Raw genomic sequence first — 22,632 nt, forward strand, 5'->3', positions numbered from 1 at the left:
CAGGCTTCATAAATCATGTAGAGTTCAGATTTTGAAGGGATTTAAATAGGAGAATGACAGGTACTGATTTATGATTTCTATTTCTAAAAGGTCACTCTGGCATAGAGACTGGATTGGGGATAGTCAAGAGAAGTGAAAGAAATGTCAAGGGGCTACTGCAACATTCTGGGCAAAAAAATGGGTAGTGGCCTGCTCACAACCTCTTCCCTCAGATAGTCTCCCCCACTATCACCTCCAGGAAGTAAGTGGAAAGGCCTAAGCCCATTCCTTAGGGCATAGACCGGCCGACTCCAACAGTGTTGCTGAAGTCTACCTGTTGTCCACCTTCATCTTTATCATGTCATCACTGTTAATACACTTGTTAGCAACAGATATTGAGCATTTTCTGGGATATGGCCCTGGATCAGGTTCATGGATAGAGATCGATTAAAGGGAAAAAAATGAACCTTTTTTATCAATGAACACCTTCTAAGTCCTCAGCACCACACCTTTTCCCAGGGGTGAAGGGGTGGGTACCAAGGAAGCATAAGCCACTGCCTCCTGACTTGGACTCCTCCGTGGACCTTGCAGAGCAGAATGACCTGCAGCTGACCAGTTCATTCTGGGGCCTTAGAAAGTAATTGGAAAGGTTGAGAGGACAGGCTCTAGGCTGGGCCTCCATTCTGTTGGAGAAGCAGCAGCTACTGTGTGCAGGAGGAGGAGGAGGGGCTGCTGCTGTCTTCAGGCAAGCTTGGCTATTTGACAAATGAGAGTCTTTTTCTTATGTATGAGAAAGAGATCGCTGCTGTGGGCACCCACCTGTTTGTGTGTGGCCTGATTTGTTGAGCTGCTGCCCTGGGGCTCGTTCAGGGACAAGAGCATCAGTGGAAGTAGTATGGTAAGGCAGGCGCCAGAGCAGACTTAAATAGTGGCATCTTTTCAGCTGGCAACCAGCAGTCAGAGCTTTGAATCCGCTTCATAATTTGAAAATTGATCTCTTTGCATTGGGTGATTTATTTGGTGCTAACAAAAGCTATCAAGGACACACTACTGCTTGCCTTTCATCCATGGCACTGCTCTGGATTAAAAAATGTTGAGTCTGAGATGGAGATTTTTCATTTCTGGGACTCTTGTAGAATTGTGCCCCTTGTTGTGGTGGACCTGGTGGTACTCATAGAGCCTCCAGTCTGGGGATGGGAGGGCAGGGAAATTGCTTGGAGAAGAGGAAGCCAAGCTGGAACTTGGAGTATAGACCTAGTGGAGGAGCCTCGAGGGGCCCCGCCTGCCTCACCTGGTGAGTGGCTTTGTGTGGCAGTGTCCTTAGTCATGTCACAGGGCTACAGCCATGCTCAGAGCTGCCAGGACCAAAATACTGAAGGCTGTTTTCTCGTCTTCCAGCTGGGGAGAGGTTGAAATTCCATTTTTCCCCACGGGCTTATTCGTATGTGCTTTCTCCAGATGGTGTGCTCCAGAGAGGTCCTTGTGCTCTGGGAACGGTTCACAATGTGAATGAGGTCACCCACGGTGAGGGGTGGCTCACAAGGCAGCCTACCAAGGCGTGGCTTTCAGAACCCCTCTTGGCTCTCTGGAGTTACGACCATTTAGCCATGGTCTCTAAACCCCACACACAGCCTTTCCAAGGCCATGCATATGCTCTCATGCTGGTTCCTTCTGACTTCTTTCCAAGCATTGTCCAAATACTCCTTGGTTTTTGGGACTGGCAAGTGGTGTGAGAGAGGGTGATTTATAATGCTGGGGGTGAGTACAAAGATTGGAGTGTGAAGACAGTAGGAAGGCGTGAAGTTGAGGGCTTGTGTGAGGAGAGAATGGAGGACTGGGAAGAATGATGGTTGGAACATGGTTGCTTTTACTTAGGTGAAGGAAGAGAAGTCAGTCCAGGAATAAAATAGTCTATTAAGCATTGTCAGTACCAAACCTAGAAGGAAGGAAAAATGATGTATCTCAGATTGAACGGACACAGAATTGCAGCCCAGTCTGGTGAACCCAGTAAGACAAGAGATGAGAGGTTGGGCTCAGTCACTCCAATGCAGCAAATAGGAGCAGGGACACCTTGCACTGTCATTCATCCCAAAGTTCCCAGGGTTACTAATGGGCTGTTCATGTAGTGGATGCTGTTCTGTGAAGATCATATAAAGGATGTTCTTGGGATCAGAAATTCAACCTCTTCAACCTCAAGGCCCATAAACCAGTAGGAGGTGTGTGCTTTGTTTGTGGCCACATATGTGAGCATGCACGTGGGTATGCGTGTGGACTCTGTGTATGAGATCTGAGGAGGTGGAGGATAGTCTAGCATTTAACTGTGAGCCTGTGTGTGCTGCAGAAATCTTCCATTGTCTCACTTTGTGACCTTTAATGAGTCATACGCTCCTTTGTTTTCTTATGAGTTAAATGGAGATACTCATGCTTGCTGGTTGTTAAAGCAGTTCTCGTGCTCCAGGTGCCTTTATTAATTTCAATTCTCTCTTATAATTTTTTCCTCTGGGATCTTATAAGAAAGGAGAAGGCACAGCCTTATTGGGGTCTTCCTAGCTCTATACTTAAGCTCCACGAAGTAAGTGCAGGGAAGTATGCGAGAGACAAGACTTCTAGGAAGTGCTGGGTTCTCCATGATTCTGACATTCTGGTTAACATACTTTACCCCTGAGGGTATGGCAGCTGCCTGGAGCAGCTGGGGCAGAGGAAAGGCAGAGGGTGAAGGGAATATACTGTGCAAAGGGAGTCATTGTCATGTTGAGAATATAGCCATGGATTGAGTATAGCAAAGAGACAATTTTCTAGTCCTTAGGGGTTGGGAGTGGGGCCCTAATGCTACAGGGACCAGATGGCAATAGTTCAGGAGGTAACTGTTGGAACAAGAAGTCAGTAGACCATTTGGCACTAAAGAAGACCTGATGTGCTCATCTTGGTATCATACAGGGTGGTAAATATGTGGCATCTGCAATACCATTCCCTACCCTTTGTGCCCTTGCAGACATCACTGATCTATCATGATATACTCTCCTGTTGTGCTCAGAAAAGTCTTAGAATCCTTTAGGTACAGCATTTTGGACAGTGATTGGCATCAGAGTGGAAACTGACTGTCACTGGGGTGATGATGGAAAGGACGTAGACTTTGGAATCTGGCAGAAATGACACCCCAACCACGTTTGAGCTTATGGCACTGAGCTTATTAGCCAGGTGTTTTTTGGTTGTCAGGGACAGAAACTCAATTCAAATTAGCTTAATCTAAGTTACTTAAGTACTAAAACCAGAAAGCTCAGGGTAAGGCTAGCATCAGGCTGGATGCAGGAGCCCAATGAGGTTGTTAGAGTCTGTCTCTAGAATAGATGTTCTCTGGGTGAATTCGTTCTCACTGGCTGAGCTGGGTCATGTGCTCATCTCTGAACTGGTCCCTGTGGACAGGGCTGGTGGTAGGGGTGATAGGGTCCAGATAGCAGGTCACACTGGGAGCAAAAGTTATCTTAAAGCCAAATGTAGATGAATCAGCCCCTGGTAAGAGCTGGGGAGAGGTGATGGGCAGAGCACCAAGTTTTCATCTGAATCCTGGTGGGTTGCAGTAAGGAGAGGTAAGGGCTCTACTGGGTAACTGTTTCTGGACTCAGCAGCTTCCCTGGAAGGACCTTATGTGCACTGAGCAGAGAGGAGGATTATGGTGGGGGGACTGGAAGTGATGTATGTGCAACTGGTCTGCCTGCTCCAGCCCCAGTCTTCCAGGCAACTGACATGGCATCCAGATGCCCAGCTCTCTGCCCACAGTAGCACCCCATTCCCTGCAGCCCCTTTTGATCCTGATGCACCTGGCCAGTTGACAGATCTCATGGTCATGCTTCTGTTCTGGGGCATTCAGGTTTAGGCCCAGGCTGAGCTGATTACTTGGCAAACCTCGGAGGATTCTGGGGGAGGCATCAGGCCGACCAGAGTATGTGTGGTATCTTAGGGACAGTCTTGAAGGCTCCAGAGCACTGCAGATGTCCCTACGCTGGACTTCACTGGTTCCTACTCAGGTGTCCTTCCTGCAGTGCCCTTCTACCCCACGCTGCCAACCTGTCACAGGAAGGGCTGGCTGGGTGGTTCTGGCTTGGGGTCTCTCATGTAGTTGCAATCAGATGGTGACCAGAGCAGCTGGAGGCTGGCTGGGAATCTGTCCCTCTGCATGCGGTCTCTCTATGTAGGGCTGGTGGGCTTCCTCATAGCAACCAGGCTACCTTGCAGAGTGTTTGGCTTCCCTGAGGGTGAGCATCCAGAGAGAGTCAGGTGGATGCAATGTTATCGTCACTTCTGCTGTACTTTATTGGTCAAAACAATCACCAAAAGCCAACCCATTTCAGGAGAAGGGTATATATAGATCCTGTTTCTCAATGGGAGGCAGATGTCAAAAGATGGGCTGACATGATTTAAAACCATCACAGTCCCCTACCCCCTCCTATTAAACCATCTCTCAATGCCCTGATGGGTTTAAGGTACCCGGATGTAACCTTACTTTGGTCCAACCCCCTCATTTTGTTCATATATATATATATATATATATATATATATATATATAGAGAGAGAGAGAGAGAGAGAGAGAGAGAGAGGGAGAGAGTGCGCTCAGGTGCAGAGATTTGAGTGAATCAAACTCTTCAATTCTTTGGGCATTTGTCATTGATCCATACGATAGCTCTCTTATTCACTTCATTCATTCATTTTTCTTTTTATCTCCATATCCTACTCCCATTTTCCTCCTCACCTTCCTTAAACAATCAGCCGTTCTCTTTAATGAATATCATTTTATTTATTCTTATATAAATGTATTTTAATTTACATATATTGCATTGTGTATTTACCTTTTTCTGTATCCTGCCTTTCTCTCACACTGCTTCTGAGATCCATATATGTTATAATACATATCTTTATGTCATGTCTGTCAAAATGAGGCAATGAGACTAGAGAAGGGGGAATGACAAATGCAAGGTCACACAGCTGAACCAGGACTAGAACAGATTTCCGGACTCTCTTTTCTCAGCACCACACACTGTGTTTCCATGTTCCCCTTCCAAACTGCAATAGTTTGAAATAAGGTCTCTAAGTAATTGTGAATCTGGGATTCGGAGCATATCACAAGCTCTACTGTTTTCTCCCTGGTGACTGTTGTCCTCTGTACTCTTCTCCTGCAGGTTCCAACTATGGGAGCCCACGCCCAGCTCACGCCAACATGAATGCCAATGCAGCGGCAGGGCTTGCCCCCGAGCACATCCCCACTCCAGGGGCGGCCCTGTCCTGGCAGGCAGCCATTGATGCGGCCCGGCAGGCTAAGTTGATGGGAAGCGCTGGCAACGCGACCATCTCCACAGTCAGCTCCACACAGCGGAAGCGGCAGCAGTATGGGAAGCCCAAGAAGCAGGGCAGCACCACTGCCACACGCCCACCTCGTGCCCTGCTCTGCCTGACTCTGAAGAACCCCATCCGGAGGGCATGCATCAGCATTGTCGAATGGAAATATCCTTTGTGCCCTGGTCTGGGCAGAGTGTGTGCCCCAGTAGGGCCAGCCCCCCAGTACCTACCAGCCAGTGGGCTGTGTTGTCCCTGCTGAGCCTATAAGTGTTATCTGACCTGTTGCATTCACTGGGGCACTGTAAAATGCAGAGTTCCAGGTGCAGCTCCAGACTTGGTGAATCAGAGTCTCTGGGGATAGGACTTGGAATCTGCTTGTATAACAAGCTCCCCAGGTGTTTGTTTCTTTGTATGTTTTTTCATATAATAAGCAACATTTGAGAAAATGAGCCTACGAGGTTATGACATATCATCTTACCTAGCTGAGCTTGCCCAGAGACCCACGTGTTGGGTTAAGTGGTTTCATGCTGCTACTCCACAGCCTTCTTTTCCTACCATGTCATGGCGCTGGCATAGTTTCATGACCTCCCTCTCTCTAGGGCAGTGGTTCTCAACCTTCCTAATGCGTGACCCTTTAATACAGCTCCTCATGTTGTGGTGACCCCCAATTTCATTGTTACAAGTTGAACATAATTAAAGCATAGTGATTAATCACAAAAACAATATGTAATTATATCTGTGTTTTCTGATGGTCTTAGGCGACCCCTGTGAAAGGGTCGTTCGACCCCCAAAGGGGTTGTGACCCACAGGTTGAAAACCGCTGCTCTATGGTGAAGGAGCCTAGGAAATGCAAGACGGTGGTGGTCAGGGACTGCAGCTCTTGGTTCAAGGCCTCGGACAAGGACTCTCAACCTTGGCTGCACCTTAGCATCACCTGGAAAGCTGTAACAAAATACAGGTGCCTGAGCTCCACCCAACATGTTTTTAAAATTCTCCAGATGATTCTAACGTGCAGTCAAAGTGGAGATTCTGACCTGCAGTGTTAAACACAGAACCACTCTGTATGGAAATGAGTGACTGGGTCTTTGAGAGAAAATGGCTTTCTTTGAAAGGTTGGGCTCTCACTGTAGTCACAGGCCCCTTGGCATTGTGGGAATTGTGGGTGGAGCTGGAAAGGACCTTAAAGATCAGTAGGTCCACTCCTGACTTTCCCTAGTGATGACATTGAGCACCACGAAAGTGACTCTCAGGGCCATATGGTTGGTGACAGACAGGACTAGAACCTGGTTTTATTGTTGGGCATTTTTATAATAAGAAGTCATTCCGGCTGGGCTACTGTGGCTCTGAAGGTTCAGGATGGGAGTGTTAGGTTTCATTCATGAATTTCTATGGAAAAATTTAAAAGTCTTGGGTATGGTTGAAAGGCCAAAGAAGATGACTCAGGGAGAGAAGAGAGGTTGTATTTAGGAAGAAATGTTAATTCTATAAATGTTTGAATCCCTGAACTAAAAAATAACTCTAAGAGATGCAGTTCAAGCTGAGTGGCTGCTCCACAGCTGGCCAGTCTGTCGTGAGTGGCCAGGTGTGGATCTGGTTCTCAGATGACTGGGCAGGAGGCTTGGCTTTTTTGGCCCCATCAGGCCACTGTCAAAGCTGCTCCCTCAGAATTGTGGAGGTGGAGGGCTGGGGGCCCTGAATGTCAGGCTTCTCTGGAGATGGGGGGCATTGGGGCCTGGAGAAGCTGCAGAACTTTCCCAGACCACACAGCTGGCAACTGACAGTGGGCTTTCAAATCCAGGTTCCCCAATTCCCAAATCCATGCACTTCCTACAGCCCACACCCCCAGAGCACAGAAGAGAGGTACTAGGGTGGACGTTCAGGGGGCGCCATGCAGATTAGCAAGGGCTGCAGAATCTGCGCATGTGGAAGCACGCTCAGAAAATCTACCTTAGGAGATGTTTCAGTGAGTGCTAGTTAACCTCCTGGGATGCATGGGTCTCTGGTGCTGGTGTCATACAAAGCCTGGGAAGAAGGGGAGAGAGGAGAGGCAAGAGTAATATACAGGGTAGGTGGGGGAAGAGTGGTCAGGTCCAGTATGCCAACTACGGGCCTCAGCCACCTCGTTGCACTGCTCCCCACATACTTGGGCAGAGGGGTGCTGCAGCCACTCTCCAAGGGTATGTGTCCTCCATCCACAGGAGAGGAAGTAGACCCGGTCTTGGTAGGTGGTTGGTGGCATTCCCAGATAGCCTTTGAAGGGTAGCTGATGGGGAAGGAGATGGTCTGGTGTACTAGCCAGTCAGTGCTCTTGAAAGAGTGGAATTTGATGCTGTCATTAAGAAGAGAAGGCAGTTTAAAAAATGATCTGGGTGTCTTGGGTCACTGAACACTTGCAGGGCTTACCTGGTCCTCCACAGCTAATAGCTTTTCTTATCTGCCTGATTGGTTTCTTTACTCAAAATCTTCCCCAGCTGTAGCCAGTACTTTTAGCATAAGGTGATGGATGGATAACTGGATGGGCAGGAGGTGGAACTTACAGTGCAAGAAACACCCGAAGTGTAGCCCTCCTCCACTCTGGGACCAAGCTGACATTCTGAGGACGATGTGTGAGGTCTGGCCTAGTTGAGTTAATGTGCCCTTGCCCTGGGGGCAGTGAGGGAGCACAGAGGATTAGATGATGGAAACCAAACTGACCAGCCTTTGGGCTGAATGTCACTCTCCTAAGCAGGTGGGGAAAGGCTAGGAGGGAAGAGGAATGTGTAGGAGGACTAAAAGAACTAACTTCCTTAAATGCTTCAGGGTAACTTCAGGATAGATCAGTGCAGAGTTGTCCTTACAAACCCAGACCCTGGAGCCAGGCTTCCTGGGTTTGAAGCCGTCCTTCCACGACCTCTGTGACCTTGGACAAGTTAACCTTTAACCTTTCACTTAGAAATGAGAATAATAATTTTGCATTCCACTCAGGATATTTATGTAGAGCAGTTAGAACAGTGCCTGGTACAGAGTAAGTTCCCAATAAATGTTAGCTATGTCCTCCCTGTTGCCATCACCATTGTCATCATCAACATCACCACCATCATCACTTGTTCCTTGGCCAACTCAAGGAGCAGCAGGCGTGTTGGAAAAGATGAGTCAGTAGGTCTGGTTCTGATCCTGGCTCTGGTATTTCCCAGCTTGGGGTCTGGGAGAGGTTGTTTTATTTTCTCTGTCTGTCAAGCTGGGAGGTTGGACAGGCCCAGTTCATGCTTTATTTTTTACATCAAGGCACAGAAAATGGCAACTTTATGAAGTATGCTCGGTAAATGCACCCCCAGTTGCACCCATATGGCCAAGGGGGATCAATAACGAGCACACTGGCTGGGAAGCCTGGACTAGATTATCACCAAGATGCCTTCCCGGCTCGGGGTCGCCTGTTAACAGAAGTTAGAGGCCATCTATGACAAGGGAATGAGCGCTGGACTGAGAGGTCAGGGAATTGGGTTTTAGTCCTGGCTGGTCAGGACCTGCTGTGGGGTCTGGGAAAGTTTCTTAGGCTCTCTGGACCTTAGAGGTTTGGACTAGCTGATTTTTAAGTCTTTTCCTGCTTCAAGATATGTTAACTTGATGAATACAGGTTTCATGTGCTGGGAGATGAAGCTGGTTCCTTCTCCCGGGAAGTCCCATCCTCTCCTTCCTCTTTCCTCAGACTCCATGGACTAGGCCAGTGGTCGGCAAACTCATTAGTCAACAGAGCCAAATATCAATAGTACAACGATTGAAATTTCTTTTGAGAGCCAAATTTTTTAAACTTAAACTATGTAGGTAGGTAGGTATAGTGTTATTAACTTAATTAGGGTACTCCTAAGGCTTAGGAAGAGCGACACTCAAGGAGCCAAAGAGCCGCATATGGCTCACGAGCCGCAGTTTACCGACCATGGGACTACGTTGAAAACTTGGCAGTGTCAGGGGTTGGGGGAGGTGGGGCTGGAAGAGCATAAGCTAGGTGCTGCCTCTGAAGCCTCCCCCTTGTGGCCATTAATTGTGGGTGCAGGACGTGGGGGTAGTATCACTGGAGCTCATTTTCCTCCCAACCTTGTGTCCTGCCCTGATATATTGATAAATAAATCCAGGCACAGGATCCCTGAGTGCACTGCTGCTGGTGCGTGGGTCTTGGCTTGTCCTGCTGGATCCTGGCACATACCAAGGGAAGGGGGAGAGGACCTGGGATGTAAGCCTTTTCCCTGGAAGCCAGGCCCTGCGGGGTTCTACATGGAGCTGTGTCTTAAAGAAAAGGCAGTTCCCACCCTAGAAGCACAGTACACATGCTACCGTGCTCTTAGGGGTCCCGAGGCCCTGGCCATCTTCAGATCCTCTAGAAGTTGTCAGAGAATAAGAAAGAAGGAAAAAAAAAAGGCATTCTGAACTTCAAATTAAAAGAGTAAAAATAAAATCTCCAAATTTCAAATGAAAAATCTTAAAGTCTAGTGTCTGCCTTCAATCCCCCTCTGTCCGCCTCTCCCCTCCCAAGCTAGAGTCCCTGGGTGGCAGCATGAAACCACAAGGAGAGGGGTCCTGGGATCACAGGTCCTGACTGGAGAGGCCCTGCTCTTGAAAAGCAACCTGAGCACACATGAGGGAAAATGAAGTCCCATGCAATCTAAATAAATAAAAGAAGGAGAAAAAGTTTTCAGAAATCTGTGTTTACTCTGGCACGCGACAGGCCTCCACTGCTTTTGACATATTAGGAAAAATTTTGGCGGGGACCCATTGGAAGTACTTAAAAAGGCATATGTTTCTTTTCAGAATACAAGGGGCTTGGAATGTATTGTTTAAACAAAATTCTTATGAATCTTTGATTCATTTAAGAATATATATGTATGTTTGTTTCACTTGTGCTTTCTGCAACATTAACTTCCTTAACTCCCTTCCTCAGACCATTTGAAATCATTATTTTACTGACTATTTTTGCCAATTGTGTGGCCTTAGCGATCTATATTCCCTTTCCAGAAGATGACTCCAATGCCACCAATTCTAACCTGGTAAGTCCACCATCCCAAATCCGTGCTTCTCTTCCTTGGTGGAGGACCGACTTGATCACGCCGATTCAGGTCGGAATGTGGGAGAGCAGGGAGGTTTGCGGGAGACGTGCCTGTGATGTGTATGTAGCACTGCTGTGCTGAGGTCTTGGGGCTGTTCTGCTCTTGATTGGAAGCAGCACTTGTCTTATCACAGCCTGTGTTTAGAAAGAATATTCCAGCTAGGTGGTAGTGCGCGTGTGCGCGCGGGTTTGCGCACAGCAGGTCCTCTGTGTACTGCCACATGCGGCATGTGTTATAGGGCAGGTGTTTGTGGAGTGAACTTTTATTCTCTGATCTTTTGTTGTATTTAGGTGTCTCTGTTCATTGGTAGGGCTTGGTCAGGTGGTCTGTAGTATCGCATGATAAATAATTTCTAGGAAGCTTTTAGGGAAGTTTGCTTTTGCAGCCAAGATATATTATTTAGTTAAAAGGGTTTTATTTTCTTGGGAAAGGCAGCTTTCCATTTGGACTGTTGAGAGGCCAGTGCTGGAGGTTTGGGGTTAGAATTTGTCCATGGAAAAAGCATGGGGAGTGTTTACTTTTGGCTGAGCATGAAGTCATTACAGAGGCCCTTGCTCCATCTGGGCATGGGAGGAAATGAGCTCTGGAATGCGGCTGGCAAAACTGGGGCACATGGGGATGCCTCCGCGACAGGCGCGCAGGAAAATCCTGTCTCTCCTTCCCTGGCAGAGACACCTCACGTCTGTGATTCCCATCTTCCCACGTCACCAGCACCTTCCCTTAATGAGATTGGACTGTCCTATGCGATCGTTTCTAACAGAAGCTGCGGGGTTTCAAGGTTCTCTTTTCCATTGTTGCTGGCGCCGATGACATGATCAGTGTAATTCTTTTGCTTTTTCACCTTTGACCTTTTTTTTAGCCCTTCAGCAAATAAATCTGATGCACACTTTAAACTTCTCTGCCATTTCCCAGTTTTAGGGTTAGCCCCCACTCCGTAGTGGGCACGGTGTTCGTAGTGAGCCAGGCTCTGTGTGTATGGCTTGGCTGGGGCTGTGCTGGGGACAGGTTCCACAGCGGGCCAGGGAGCACTGAGCGATGACACGGCCGGAGTCAGCAGGCAGAGCATTAGCTGCAATTCACGCATCCTTCTGAGGTGTGACCTTTCTCTTAACAGTCGAGAAATCATTACTGTGTCAAAATAAATATAAGCAAAGCATCTCCCAAGTGGCCCTTGGAAAGGCAGGCACTCCTTCCATCCACGGTACAACTTCTTTTCCGTGTGCGCATGCCCTCCCCAGAGACCCCTGCCCCTCTCCAAAAACCCTGTAGCTGAGCACTTAACCTGCAACTTAAAAAAAAGAAAAAAAGAATCCATGTGCTGTTCTGAAGCCAGTGAAGCTTTGAGTCTACTCTAGGCCAAAGCAGTGCTGAAAGTAGGTAGAGGAGTTTGGTTTTGTCTCAGGCTCCAGAGATGGCCCCATAACAGCCTGCACCACAGAATTCACAGGAGGATCAGCAGGGCCTGGGGAGCTGCACCAGCTGGGAACCAGGGCTGGCAGATCCATGAACCCCCTGCCTCCGGAAGCAGAGGGGCCCTGCTGGAGAGCAAAGGTCGTGATGGATTACTTGAGCTAGAATGAGATTGCCAGGTACAGAGAATGCTGAGGGACTGCAGTTTTTCAAATCACATCCAGGAGTGATGGAAGTGCTCTAAAACTAGATGGTTGCACAACTGTGTAACATGTAACTGAAGCAGGGAAAGAAACGTAACTAAAAATCATTGTGTTGTGTATTTACAAAGGGTGAATTTTATGATATATAAATTACACCTCAATAAAGCTGTTGTTGTTGTTTTTTTTTTTTTTTTTAAGAATAACACCAGCATGCAAGCCCAAGCTTCTCAAGGCCTCCCAGCGGCAGGCTTCTCTATTCCTCCATTCCTTCCAAATGAAGGGTTAGGTAGGTGGAGGGAGAGAGGTGGTGGAGACAGTCAGTGAACTTTGTCAGTGACGTTGCTTTAGGAATTGGGGGTGCAGAAGACAGTGCAGGAGGATTGAAAAGGGGCTTCTAGTTGCTAAGGCAACTCCTACCTCTTTCAAACCATGGGTTAGGCAGTGATTTACTAAATTAAGGAAGTATGCTCAGGTCTGCTCCATCTGAAACACACACACACACACACACATACACACACACACACACACACACTGCCCTAATTCTGCTAACTCTATCCTTGAGCCTCCTTTGATGGGAATGTATACAAATTGAAAACAATATTTTTTAAGGAAGAGGCTGCATTTGCTATCCCTGCCAGTTCAGTTTTGCTCACTCCTCAGCTCCTTGCTCACTGTCTTCCATCCCATCCCTGGAATGTAATAGAGATGGATCTCAGTTGGCAAACTCAGCAGGGAAAGAAATGTAACCTTTTTGTTACTTTCCTATAACTGAACATAATGTCTGATTTGGGGCTTCATTTGGCCTGGTGGCATCACCCTCATCTCTGTAATGCAGGGCTCTCGGTCCCTTCCCTGGAGTCGTAGCTCAGTCCCAAGGACGGCTCTAGGGCCCTGCAGCAGGGCTCTTGGCACAGTCAATCCACACTATTAGAATGGCCTTGTCCCTTCATGGTCTTTGATCCGTGAAGGCAGTGTGGGCTCTTGTTCCCCAGCACAGTGCCTCTCCAGTTCTCGATCTCTCTGTTGCTTCTGGGACTGTGGGAACGGGGAATATGGGAGATTTCAAGCGCCCTTTTGCAAGGACATACTCAGGGTCTCACTCATTTTTGTTTCCTTGCTGATGTTTCCCTGTTTGCCGTCTCGGGACCTTGGTTTGGGAGAGTCGCCCAATAGACTCCTCGTGTGGTCTATTCCAGACTGTCATCATGCCCTGACCTACACTCGAACCTCAAAGTCACCTTCTGGCTCCTGTTCTCTGCTCTTCCACTGTGTCATACCTTCCCTGTGGCAGTGAAGGCCACTCACTAGATGGGGGGCCACAGGGTCAAGGAGCATTAGAAACCCCTGGAACAACCAAGCAATATCCACATCAACTTGTAGATTGGGGTATTATTCTGCTCCACGGACATAATCAACACCAGTGTTTTGGTCTGGGCCTTCCACTCCCTCTTTCCCTCCACAGCATCTTACGTTATCAAAAGTTTCTTTGCAAAATTCTTTGATCCCACTGCTTCGGTACATAGTTAATATTAAATCTCCTCCTCTCTCTCTTACCACTGTTTTTTTTTCTGTTTCTCCTAGTTTCTCTCCTGCTTCTTTCTACAGGAGCTTCTACAAGGGTTCTCTCTGGGCCCATTATTTTCTCTTTCTATACTCTGCCCTTAGTGAGCCCAGCTACTTCCACAATTTTATATTCCCTTTCTAGGTAAGTTGTTCCTGGACTTAGGTCTCCAACTCCAAGCTCTTCCCAAAGGCCTAGACCAGTATTTTCTAGAGCAGAGAGGCCTGAAGATCAGTACAGTGATGCCTAAAACCAGCTTGGTTATTATAACAACCTGGAGAGCTTGAACCATATGGACTCCTATGCTTTGGTAGCTTTGATTCAAATTTAGTAGTTCTGGGACATGACCTAGGAATAATCTTTTAAAAAATTCCTCATTGGTGGTGGTGGGTGTGGGTGGGTGTTGATAATCAGTCAGGTTTGAGAGCTACTGGTCTCTTGGATAGAGCAGAATTTGAGTTGGGCAGGCCTCCGTCCAAATCTTGGCTTCTCTCCTTTGTAACTGAATCTTAATCTGAAGTTCTTTAGTCTTTCTTGACCTCAGTTCCCCAGCCTGTTAGATGGAGGGGACATTCCTTCCCAGGGTTCTGGGGAAGAGTATGAGGCAGACAGTGACCATAAGTACCCAGTTGTAAGTGCCGGGATGTCTTGCAAACATCCATGCCAAGAGCCAGGACGATGTTTGGGAGACTTAAAGAGGCAGACCTGGTATCTAACAGGGAAGATAAGCATGGTCTTATAAGAGGTCCGAATGTCAGGGAGAAAGCACTGATTTTTTTTTCTATTGGGAAGGGAATAAGAGAAGACTTCACATGGGAAGATACATTTGAATTGCATCTTGCAAGAAGAGGTGATTTCCAGACCAAAAGGGGCGGGGTATGCCCATGTGCAGACGTCTAGTTATTGTGCCCTTTATGACCAAAGGATGGGGTACCGGTTTCCAGTGAACGAAAAGAGCCAGATGATGGCCCATGCCAACAGTCGAACTTAATTACAGGTGATGAGGAGACCCTGGGGATGTTCAGAGCAGGAGAGTGCTGAGTCCAGAGGTATATTTTAGAAAGGGTGCTCTTTAGAAAGGGTGCGGCTTGAGGGAGGTGGCCCAGAGGGAGGCCTCACTGTTTGTGATGAGAAAAGGAAACTGCACAAGTCCAGACGATAGTGACAACAGGGATGGAGAGGGAGTGGTGGATTTAGGAGGTAAACTTGACACGACTTGTGACCAGTTGGATGTTGTTGACAAAGGAGAGAGCTGACTCCCAGGATGGTGATGTGAGTAACCAGGTGCCATTAGCCAAGAGAATGTCTTCAGGTGAAAGGTCACAGTGGAGGGGAAGGGAAGGTGGGGTACAATTTGTGATTTGTTAAGTGAGGAGTCCGTGGAACGTGCAGATGGAAATGTACAACAGTCAGTAGATACAGGTCAGGAGCTCAGGAGATGTTCATGCCAAAGAGAGAGACTAGGGGGAGTAGGAGGATGGATGAGAAGGAGTCACAGACCTGGCTCAGAGCACCTGTGTCGGGGTGGAGAGTGAGAGGAGGCGACCTCCATGGCTGAAACCCCAAAAGCACCAATGTGTGCAGAGTGGATGGAGGAGTGGGAGCCAGTAGAGGGCGTGAGGAAGGGCTGGCCTGAGAGGTAGGAAGGGGAAATCTGAGAGAGAGGACCCTTAGAAGCTAGGGGAACTGAGTGTTTAACAATATAACAGAGGGACTAGTTGCTAGTTCAAACTCATCTTTATAACAACTCAGGGTGCTTACAAGAGGACTGGCTTGACTATGAGGAGCAGCTGGGCTCAGGGCTTGGTGTAGGATGAGAGGACGTTTGCAGCCTTGCTGAGGCCCTGGAATAGTAGGTGCATAATGACTGTTTATTGAGCTTCAGTGACTGAAACATTTGTCTTGTCATGCCATAATGTGGTCCCCCAATCATTTAAGTACCCCTAAAATGAAGCTTGAGAACTCCCCCACTGCTTTTATAATACTTTTATATTTTTTAAAATAATTGCAATTGCAGAGTCCTTCTCTGAGAAATAGTGAAGGAGAGATAATGATGCACCAACAGCTGTGGCTCTCAAACCTCAGTGCACAAGAATCATGTGGAGAGTTTGGTTAAATGCAGTCTCCCAGGCCCAGTCCCCAGAGCTTCCCATTCTGCGAGTCTGGAGTGGGCCCTGGAGCCCATGTTGTTAACAGGTTCCCCCCGTGCATTTGATGCCGGGAACAAGGACTGCTCTTTGAGACTAGTGACCTAGGTTGTGGCCGTCATGCCCACCTCCACCTCGCACTCTCCTGTCTGCTCTCATCTACCCACCGCGCTCTCTAGGAGAAGCATCAGGTGTGTCACCTGCCCAGAGGTTTCCCACTGTATTGAGTTCAAGAATAACCTATGCAGCAAAGCACACTCACATGTTGGAATTACACACACTTGCAAATTCACATCTGTCCTTACCTTGGCTCACGCTTTTCCCCACAGCACTTTCCTTTCTTCCACCTACTGAATATAACCCCCATGTGTTTTGCTAGTGCTTGCTTTCTTCTCTTTCCAAGAGGTGAAAAATATTTCAGTATAGAATTTTTAAAGATCTTTTTCTCATTATTTACACAAAAGCCTGTTTGTTTTATGCTCTATCTAACATACGCTTTTGCACCCAAATCCATCATCTTTGTTCTTTTCCTCATGCCAGTGAAGCATAATGAAACCTGAGCTGTCCTGTGACATGGTGTTTCTTTCTTTATTATTCACAGTCTTGTTATTGACAATGACACTTACTAGGCAGTACCTCATTTATAATATAGCAACTGTAAACCCATTCTACTAATAGCTGGTACCTAGGAGGTAAATTGTATGTCTGTTGAACAACCTCTGTAAGCAGAGCAACCTTATTGTGTGTGGAAAACTCCCAGTTCTCTGCAAACCCCAAAGTCCACAAAGGCTTGGCTTGAGTGAAATATTAAGGGGATATATTTGGCATTTGACCTTGTGCAAAGAACAGTGCTGTGTACTTCCTGAGCAAGAGCCAGGCTTTAAGCGGAGGTGGAGAACAGAAGGGAAGGACTAGTTTTGAGGCTGGCTTCTCTTCTCCTTAGGCATGTGAAAGGAGAGAGCTCAAGTGTAATGAGTTCATCAGGGGATCAAGCTAGGTTAGGAAGGAGGTGGGGTGTCCAGTTTCCCCATTTTTTTTTTTTTTTTTGCTGTGAAATTGGGGCAGTAAATAAGAGTGGCATGGTAGTCAGGTTGTGAAGATTAAATGAGTTGACAGAGGTAAAATGCTTAGAAAAATACCTGGCACAGGCAAATATGTGTTCTTTCAGAACTCAAAGACCAGGCCCTCTGCCTGGTTCCTAAGGTTAAGTCAGGATCAGTGGCACTTCAAGCTGGCTTTTGCCTCGGAAGGGTGGGAGAAGAGACTCCAAAGCTCTTGTTTCTGGCAACTAATCCAGGAAGACTGGTGTGTCTGTGCACACCTCAGCGTTGTTGTCATGCTACTACACAGCGGTGGGGGAAGCAGACATGCATTTGTGGCGAAAGATGAGTGCAAAGGGAGAGCCCTGAGTGTCCTGTGGGGACCCCACCCCCTCCCCCACAGGTGGAACAATCCTGCTCATAGTGCAGGGGGCCGAGTGTGCTTGAGGCACTGTGAAGGTTCCCCCACTCCCAGGCAGTGCTGGATTGAAGACGCTCCCATGGGGTCCTGAATTTAGACCACCAGGAGTTCTGAGATGAGTCTGAGGCCTTCCTACCAGGCTCTGAGAAGGATATGAGGCCCAAGTCAGAGCCTCTACTTGACAAGTGTATAAAAATGCCAGTTGGGGTGTCCCTAATCTTCCTGCCGTGAGCAGTGATTTCTTTTATAATCAGGTTTGCCTAAGAGCATGAAGTCTTTGTGGGGCTCTCATGCATCAACAATAATGATCATAACAAAAGGAGGTTTATTATTACTCTCTTGTATGTGTTATCCTTAATGCACCAGGCACACACAGTGCAGAAATACTAGGGTTATAAAATACACTAACAGATAATTGCAGATAATAAGCCACATGGCTATTGTATCATATGCTAATTCTCTTTGCTGGGTGGTGAGAGGGGGGAGAGGGGGAGACGGAGGCAGCAGTAGAGTGTGTCTTTAGATGAGAGAATTAGGTTGAAACCTTCTATTGGGAAAACTGAGTAAATCTCCCCTCTGGGGTTCTGATTGAACTGCCCAAGTGGGACCTGGACATGGGTATGTCTTAGCCATTCTGAAGCCGGGGTGGCAGGGGCTGACCTAGGAAGCAAGACCAGAAATATGTGGTCTGAGGTCAGTCGCTTAACCTTTCTGTGTTTCTTCTGGCAAGTGGGAGTAATAAAACTTGCTTAGTCATAATAATTACCTTTATTGAGTGACTCCCAGGTGCCAGTGCCTTGCCTACAATATTTCTAATGCCCACGACAATAAATTATATGATCTCTTTATTTGTTTACTTGAGGGTAGAGAACTTACCCCTCTCGTTCACTGCTGTGTTGCAGGGTCTTGAGCAGTCACTGGCACATGCCAGGCTTTTGTACATATGTGTTGCGTGAATTAATGGGTGAGTGAACCCTGCCAGGTAGTGAGCTTGTATTTTAGATGAGGCTACAGTATCTCAGAGAAGTAAAGTGACTTGGTGAGTGAGTGACAGAGCTGTAATTTGAACTCAGGATTGTATGGGCCATTTCTTGGGCTATTGGCTTTGTTCTCTGGCGTATATAGCATAGAATGAGGTAGATGTAAAAAATGTTTTAAATATATATTTTATTGATATTTACTGATTTTTTTTCAGAGAGGAAGGGAAAGGGATAGTTTGAAACATTGATGAGACAGAAACATCAATCAGCTGCCTCCTGCACACCCCCTACTGGGGATGTGCCCGCAACCAAGGTACATGCCCTTGACCGGAATCGAACCTGAGACCCTTCAGTCCGCAGGCCGACGTTCTATCCACTGAGCCAAACCAGTTAGGGCTAAAAAATGTTTTAAAGAATTAAGCACACTGTCACAGGTATTAAATAAAATACTTTTTTTTTTTGCCTCCTGTGTGTGAAAGTGCCTGGGCTCTCTGGACCAGGCAGGGTGTGTGCCACCTTTCCAGCCCTCCCTGTCCAGGCAGCTTGAGGAATGGTGTTCGTTGGAACACACTGTGGTAAATATGCTATAATAATACAGTGGGCTACAGCCACAGACAGAGGAGAAAACTTGTGCCCCAAGGACTGATGCCGTAGGACAGAGGACAGAGCTGGGAGCATGACAGGAGAGGTTGCAAGGCCCACCAGGTCCCGCAGGAGCTGGTGTTCCAGATGGGAAGGCAAACTCCCTGGTGAGAGTTATGCTTCATCTAATCAGCATAAATCCATGAGGGCCTGGGGCATTGGTTTGACTCAGTGTTTCCTCATTAAATATTTCAGAGAAGACATTGTTTGCTCCGCCTTTGCCAGCAGGTGGGCAAGAGGAGACAATGCTTTGAAGTCTAAATATGGTGATTCCCCTTGCTCCCTTTGTACCCACCTGTACTAATTTTGGAGGGAAATGTTTCATATATAGTCACACTCCTTGTAATGGAAACCCTTTCATGTCCAAATGCCTTTTAATTTGAGTGTATTTGAAGAAAATCTTTCTAGAATATACAATACAAATCCCTGAATCACATAAAATAAAAATTCTGAACACATTTCATCCTTTTTCTGGGAGTGCACAGTCATTAGAAATTTCAGTCATCGAAATTTCTGTAATACTGGGAGGCCATTGGGCGGGCGGAGACACCTCCAGATGGTCCAGGTACACTGTTTGGACACGATTATCATACACCACCTCTGGGGTTGGGGGTGGTCTGCCTGTGCCGGTACTGACCCTTTTAATTTGCTGCTCCCTCTTTCCTGTGGGCTTGGAAACCAGGTGACCAAATCCATTATAATTATGTGCAAAGCAAGGGTAAACAGATTCCAAAAAGAAAAAAAGAGTAAATAGATTCTGATTGAGGAGACACACTTATGAATAAAGTGCATTAGCTTTAATTTATGGATTTTATGACATTGATTTTGGCTTCTCAGAAGCCTTCCTTCTCTTTATTCCCTTTGTTCTTACTGGTTTTGCTATGATTGAAGTAATTAGATTAGTGCCTTCCAACTAATGATAATAGCAGCATTAACAGCCGCCCTCATGTCGCCTATACTTACATTGTTGGTACTACTCTAGTGTGTCACAGTGTTAACTCATTTAGTCCTCTCAATAACCCAGGAGTCCTGAATTATTACTATAATCATCCCATTTTAAAGATGAGAAAAATGAGGCACAGAGAAATGAGTTGACTTGCCCTAGGCCACTCAGCTATGAAGGGTAGAACCAGTATTCCAGCCCAGGTGTGTGGCCCCTCAGTCTGTGTCCTTAACTGCTATGCTATGTGACCCTTCTAAGGTGTATAAGGGAGGAATATTTTGTTTAGAAAATGGCCCTTTAATTATTGGGATCTCAATTAATGTGTATTTAACATGTGATGATCTCCTTGCCAAGGGCCACCAAAGGAGAAGCCACAAAGAAGTTAGGGGATGAAGGTCTCAGAATATTTGTGTTTGTGAAAGTCTTAGGGTTGTGGCCCCAGAGCCCCTCGCTAAGGCCATTTGGGAAGTGTGGGAGGTGGGTGAGGAAGAGGCTCATTTCCATCCATCACTGCCTGAGTGGGAGACTTGATTTTGAGGCCCTTATTCTCCCAGGGACCAGTGATACATATTAGCTAATATCTTTGACCAAATAGGCCCAGGTCTCCTCCTAAATAAATGATAACCTTTGTTTGGGGTGGGGGACCCAGAATCAGCCTAACTTCCTGAGACAACCTTGTAGCCTGTAGGAGCCTTCTTGGGACTGAATCATTAGAGGCAGGTCCTGGGAGCTACCTGGGTCTGCATTTGAACTGGGGGCTCTCTTGGGACCCTAATCAATACAGTCTAGTGGCAGGGGCAGAAGCATCAGATGTGGGGAACTCAGCCTTGGACGAGAGCCACATCCTTTTCTCGGTGTAAGGCCTCATGGCGTCTGTTCCATGTCTTTGCCTTTAGCTGCTACACTACATGAAGACATTATAGAGCCCTAGCCTAGACCACAGGGTGGCGTGATGGGCAGCGAGAGAGTCTGGGCGGGGACCACGGTTCTGGGTGCTAGCACCCAATCAGCCACTGACTCGTGGCCTGGCCTTGTCACTCCGCTTCCCCAGACATTAGGTTTCTTGACTGTGAAATAAAGGTATGTTCCACCTCACAGTCATAGAAAGGTTCAAATGAGAGGATGTTTATAAATGCTCTGGACAGCACAAAATGCCATATAAATGTAGCTGCATCATCACAATAACTGTTATTACTGTTGTTAAAAGTAGACAGATATATTCTGTGTCTGATTTGTTTACTCCTTTTTTTCTGGCATGTTCCTTTCTCTGTGAACCTTCTCCCTCAGCCTCCTCTCAAGATAACAGAGATGCAAAAGAACTAAAATCCAAGCTCCAAATTTAGTTCCTGACCTTTCTGAGCTGGATGGTGAGTGGTGTGGCCATACCCTGCTTGCTGCTGAGAGCTGAGCTGAGCTGCTGGAGCCTGGGAAAGCCAGGCGAGGGGACAGCTGTCCTGCCCTTGACTTTGGGAAGGCCTGGAACTGACCAGTTCAGGGAGCAGGTTGTTTTTTCCTTCTGTCTAGTTTAACTCTGGCGCAGCTGAGTGTAGCTGAAATGTGGCCTGGGAAAGGCTCTCTCCCCAGTGTCTCTGAGCCCTTAGGACAGCCGTGGGCAAACTACGGCCCGCGGGCCGGATCCAGCCCATTTGAAATGAATAAAACTATTGAAAAAAAAAGACCGTACCCTTTTATGTAATGATGTTTACTTTGAATTTATATTAGTTCACACAAACACTCCATACATGCTTTTGTTCCGGCTCTCCGGTCCAGTTTAAGAACCCATTGTGGCCCTCGAGTCAAAAAGTTTGCCCACCCCTGCCTTAGGATCAGGGTCAGACACTGAGAGTCAGGAAGGATGGTGTGCCCATGAGCAGACCTCATGAGCTGTATGGGGCTTTGGCAGATCTGACCATAGTTCTGTAGGACTCATGGTGGGGTTAGGTTGTCACAGGACCAGGGAGCACAGACCTCAGATTCTGGCCGTGTGGGGAAGGCCAGGCGGCAGGGGTGGATATTATGGTTGAGGGCTGGGTATGTACACTGTTTGAAATATAGTTGTGTTCGGATCATGGCAGTCAGACAGGGTTGATGGCAATAGGCCTTACGGAGAGAGGTATGGAAGAAAAAGATACGACTCTGAGTCCCACCCTCGCCAGGCTAACAAGAGAGGGTGGGTGAGAGAATGACCTAGGCAGTGGTGAGTTCCCCACCAGCTGGGGGTGGCTCCCACTTTCCCCGTCCATTGGAGGAGCATTCCCAAAGTTGGCACAGGGTGAATAGCAGCTGGCCTCTGACCGACAGTCAACTAACAAAGGCTTTGCTTCAAGCCACTGAGTTTGTGTTCATTTGTCATGCAGCAGTGGAAAACCCATGTACCGCCTCTGTCCACTTCCCTCTTGTGCTTTCACTCCAGAATCGCTGGGCTGGGCAGGTCTTTGCCCCTTCACTCTGGGGCTTCTGCCCACATTGTTTCCTTCTGGCTCACCATTTCTTCCACTTTGCCCAGCTAAATGCAACTGGTTGTCAGTGTCTCGGCCTCGTTATTGCTCTCTGGAAGCCTTCCCTGACCCCCAGAAAGCAACGTCATATATTTGTTCTCCTGGCTGAGTATTATTCATCCTCCAGGCACAGATTAGAATCACTTTTTGTAGGAAGCTTTCTCTGCCCTCCATGTTTCCATGGCATTCTAGATACCCCCTGTCTCAGCCCTGTGAACCTCCCGCTTGCCTGCATGTGACTCTGACAGTGCTCGTTTGGAATGACTGCCATAACAAATGACCACAGACTTGGTGGCTTAAAGCAACAGAATTTTCTCTCACAGCCAGGAGGTCAGAAGTCCATATCGAGGTGTCGGCAGGGGTGGTCCTCTGGGCACTCTGAGGCAGGGTCTGTTGCAC

At 47.4% G+C, this 22,632-nt stretch overlaps 1 protein-coding gene across 28 annotated transcripts in view; it reads left to right on the forward strand.

Annotated features, from left to right (window-relative positions):
• Nucleotides 1–22,632, forward strand: part of CACNA1C (calcium voltage-gated channel subunit alpha1 C) — a 616,430-nt gene that overhangs the window by 57,292 nt on the left and 536,506 nt on the right. For all 28 annotated transcript variants that reach the window (XM_059683972.1, XM_059683989.1, XM_059683990.1 and 25 more), the window contains exons 2-3: nt 5,154–5,475; nt 10,223–10,328. In XM_059683972.1, coding sequence (XP_059539955.1) covers nt 5,154–5,475; nt 10,223–10,328 — 428 coding nt within the window. The remainder of the gene's footprint in view (nt 1–5,153; nt 5,476–10,222; nt 10,329–22,632) is intronic.

Source organism: Myotis daubentonii, chromosome 2, assembly GCF_963259705.1.
Source record: "Myotis daubentonii chromosome 2, mMyoDau2.1, whole genome shotgun sequence".
Taxonomy (NCBI): domain Eukaryota; kingdom Metazoa; phylum Chordata; class Mammalia; order Chiroptera; family Vespertilionidae; genus Myotis; species Myotis daubentonii.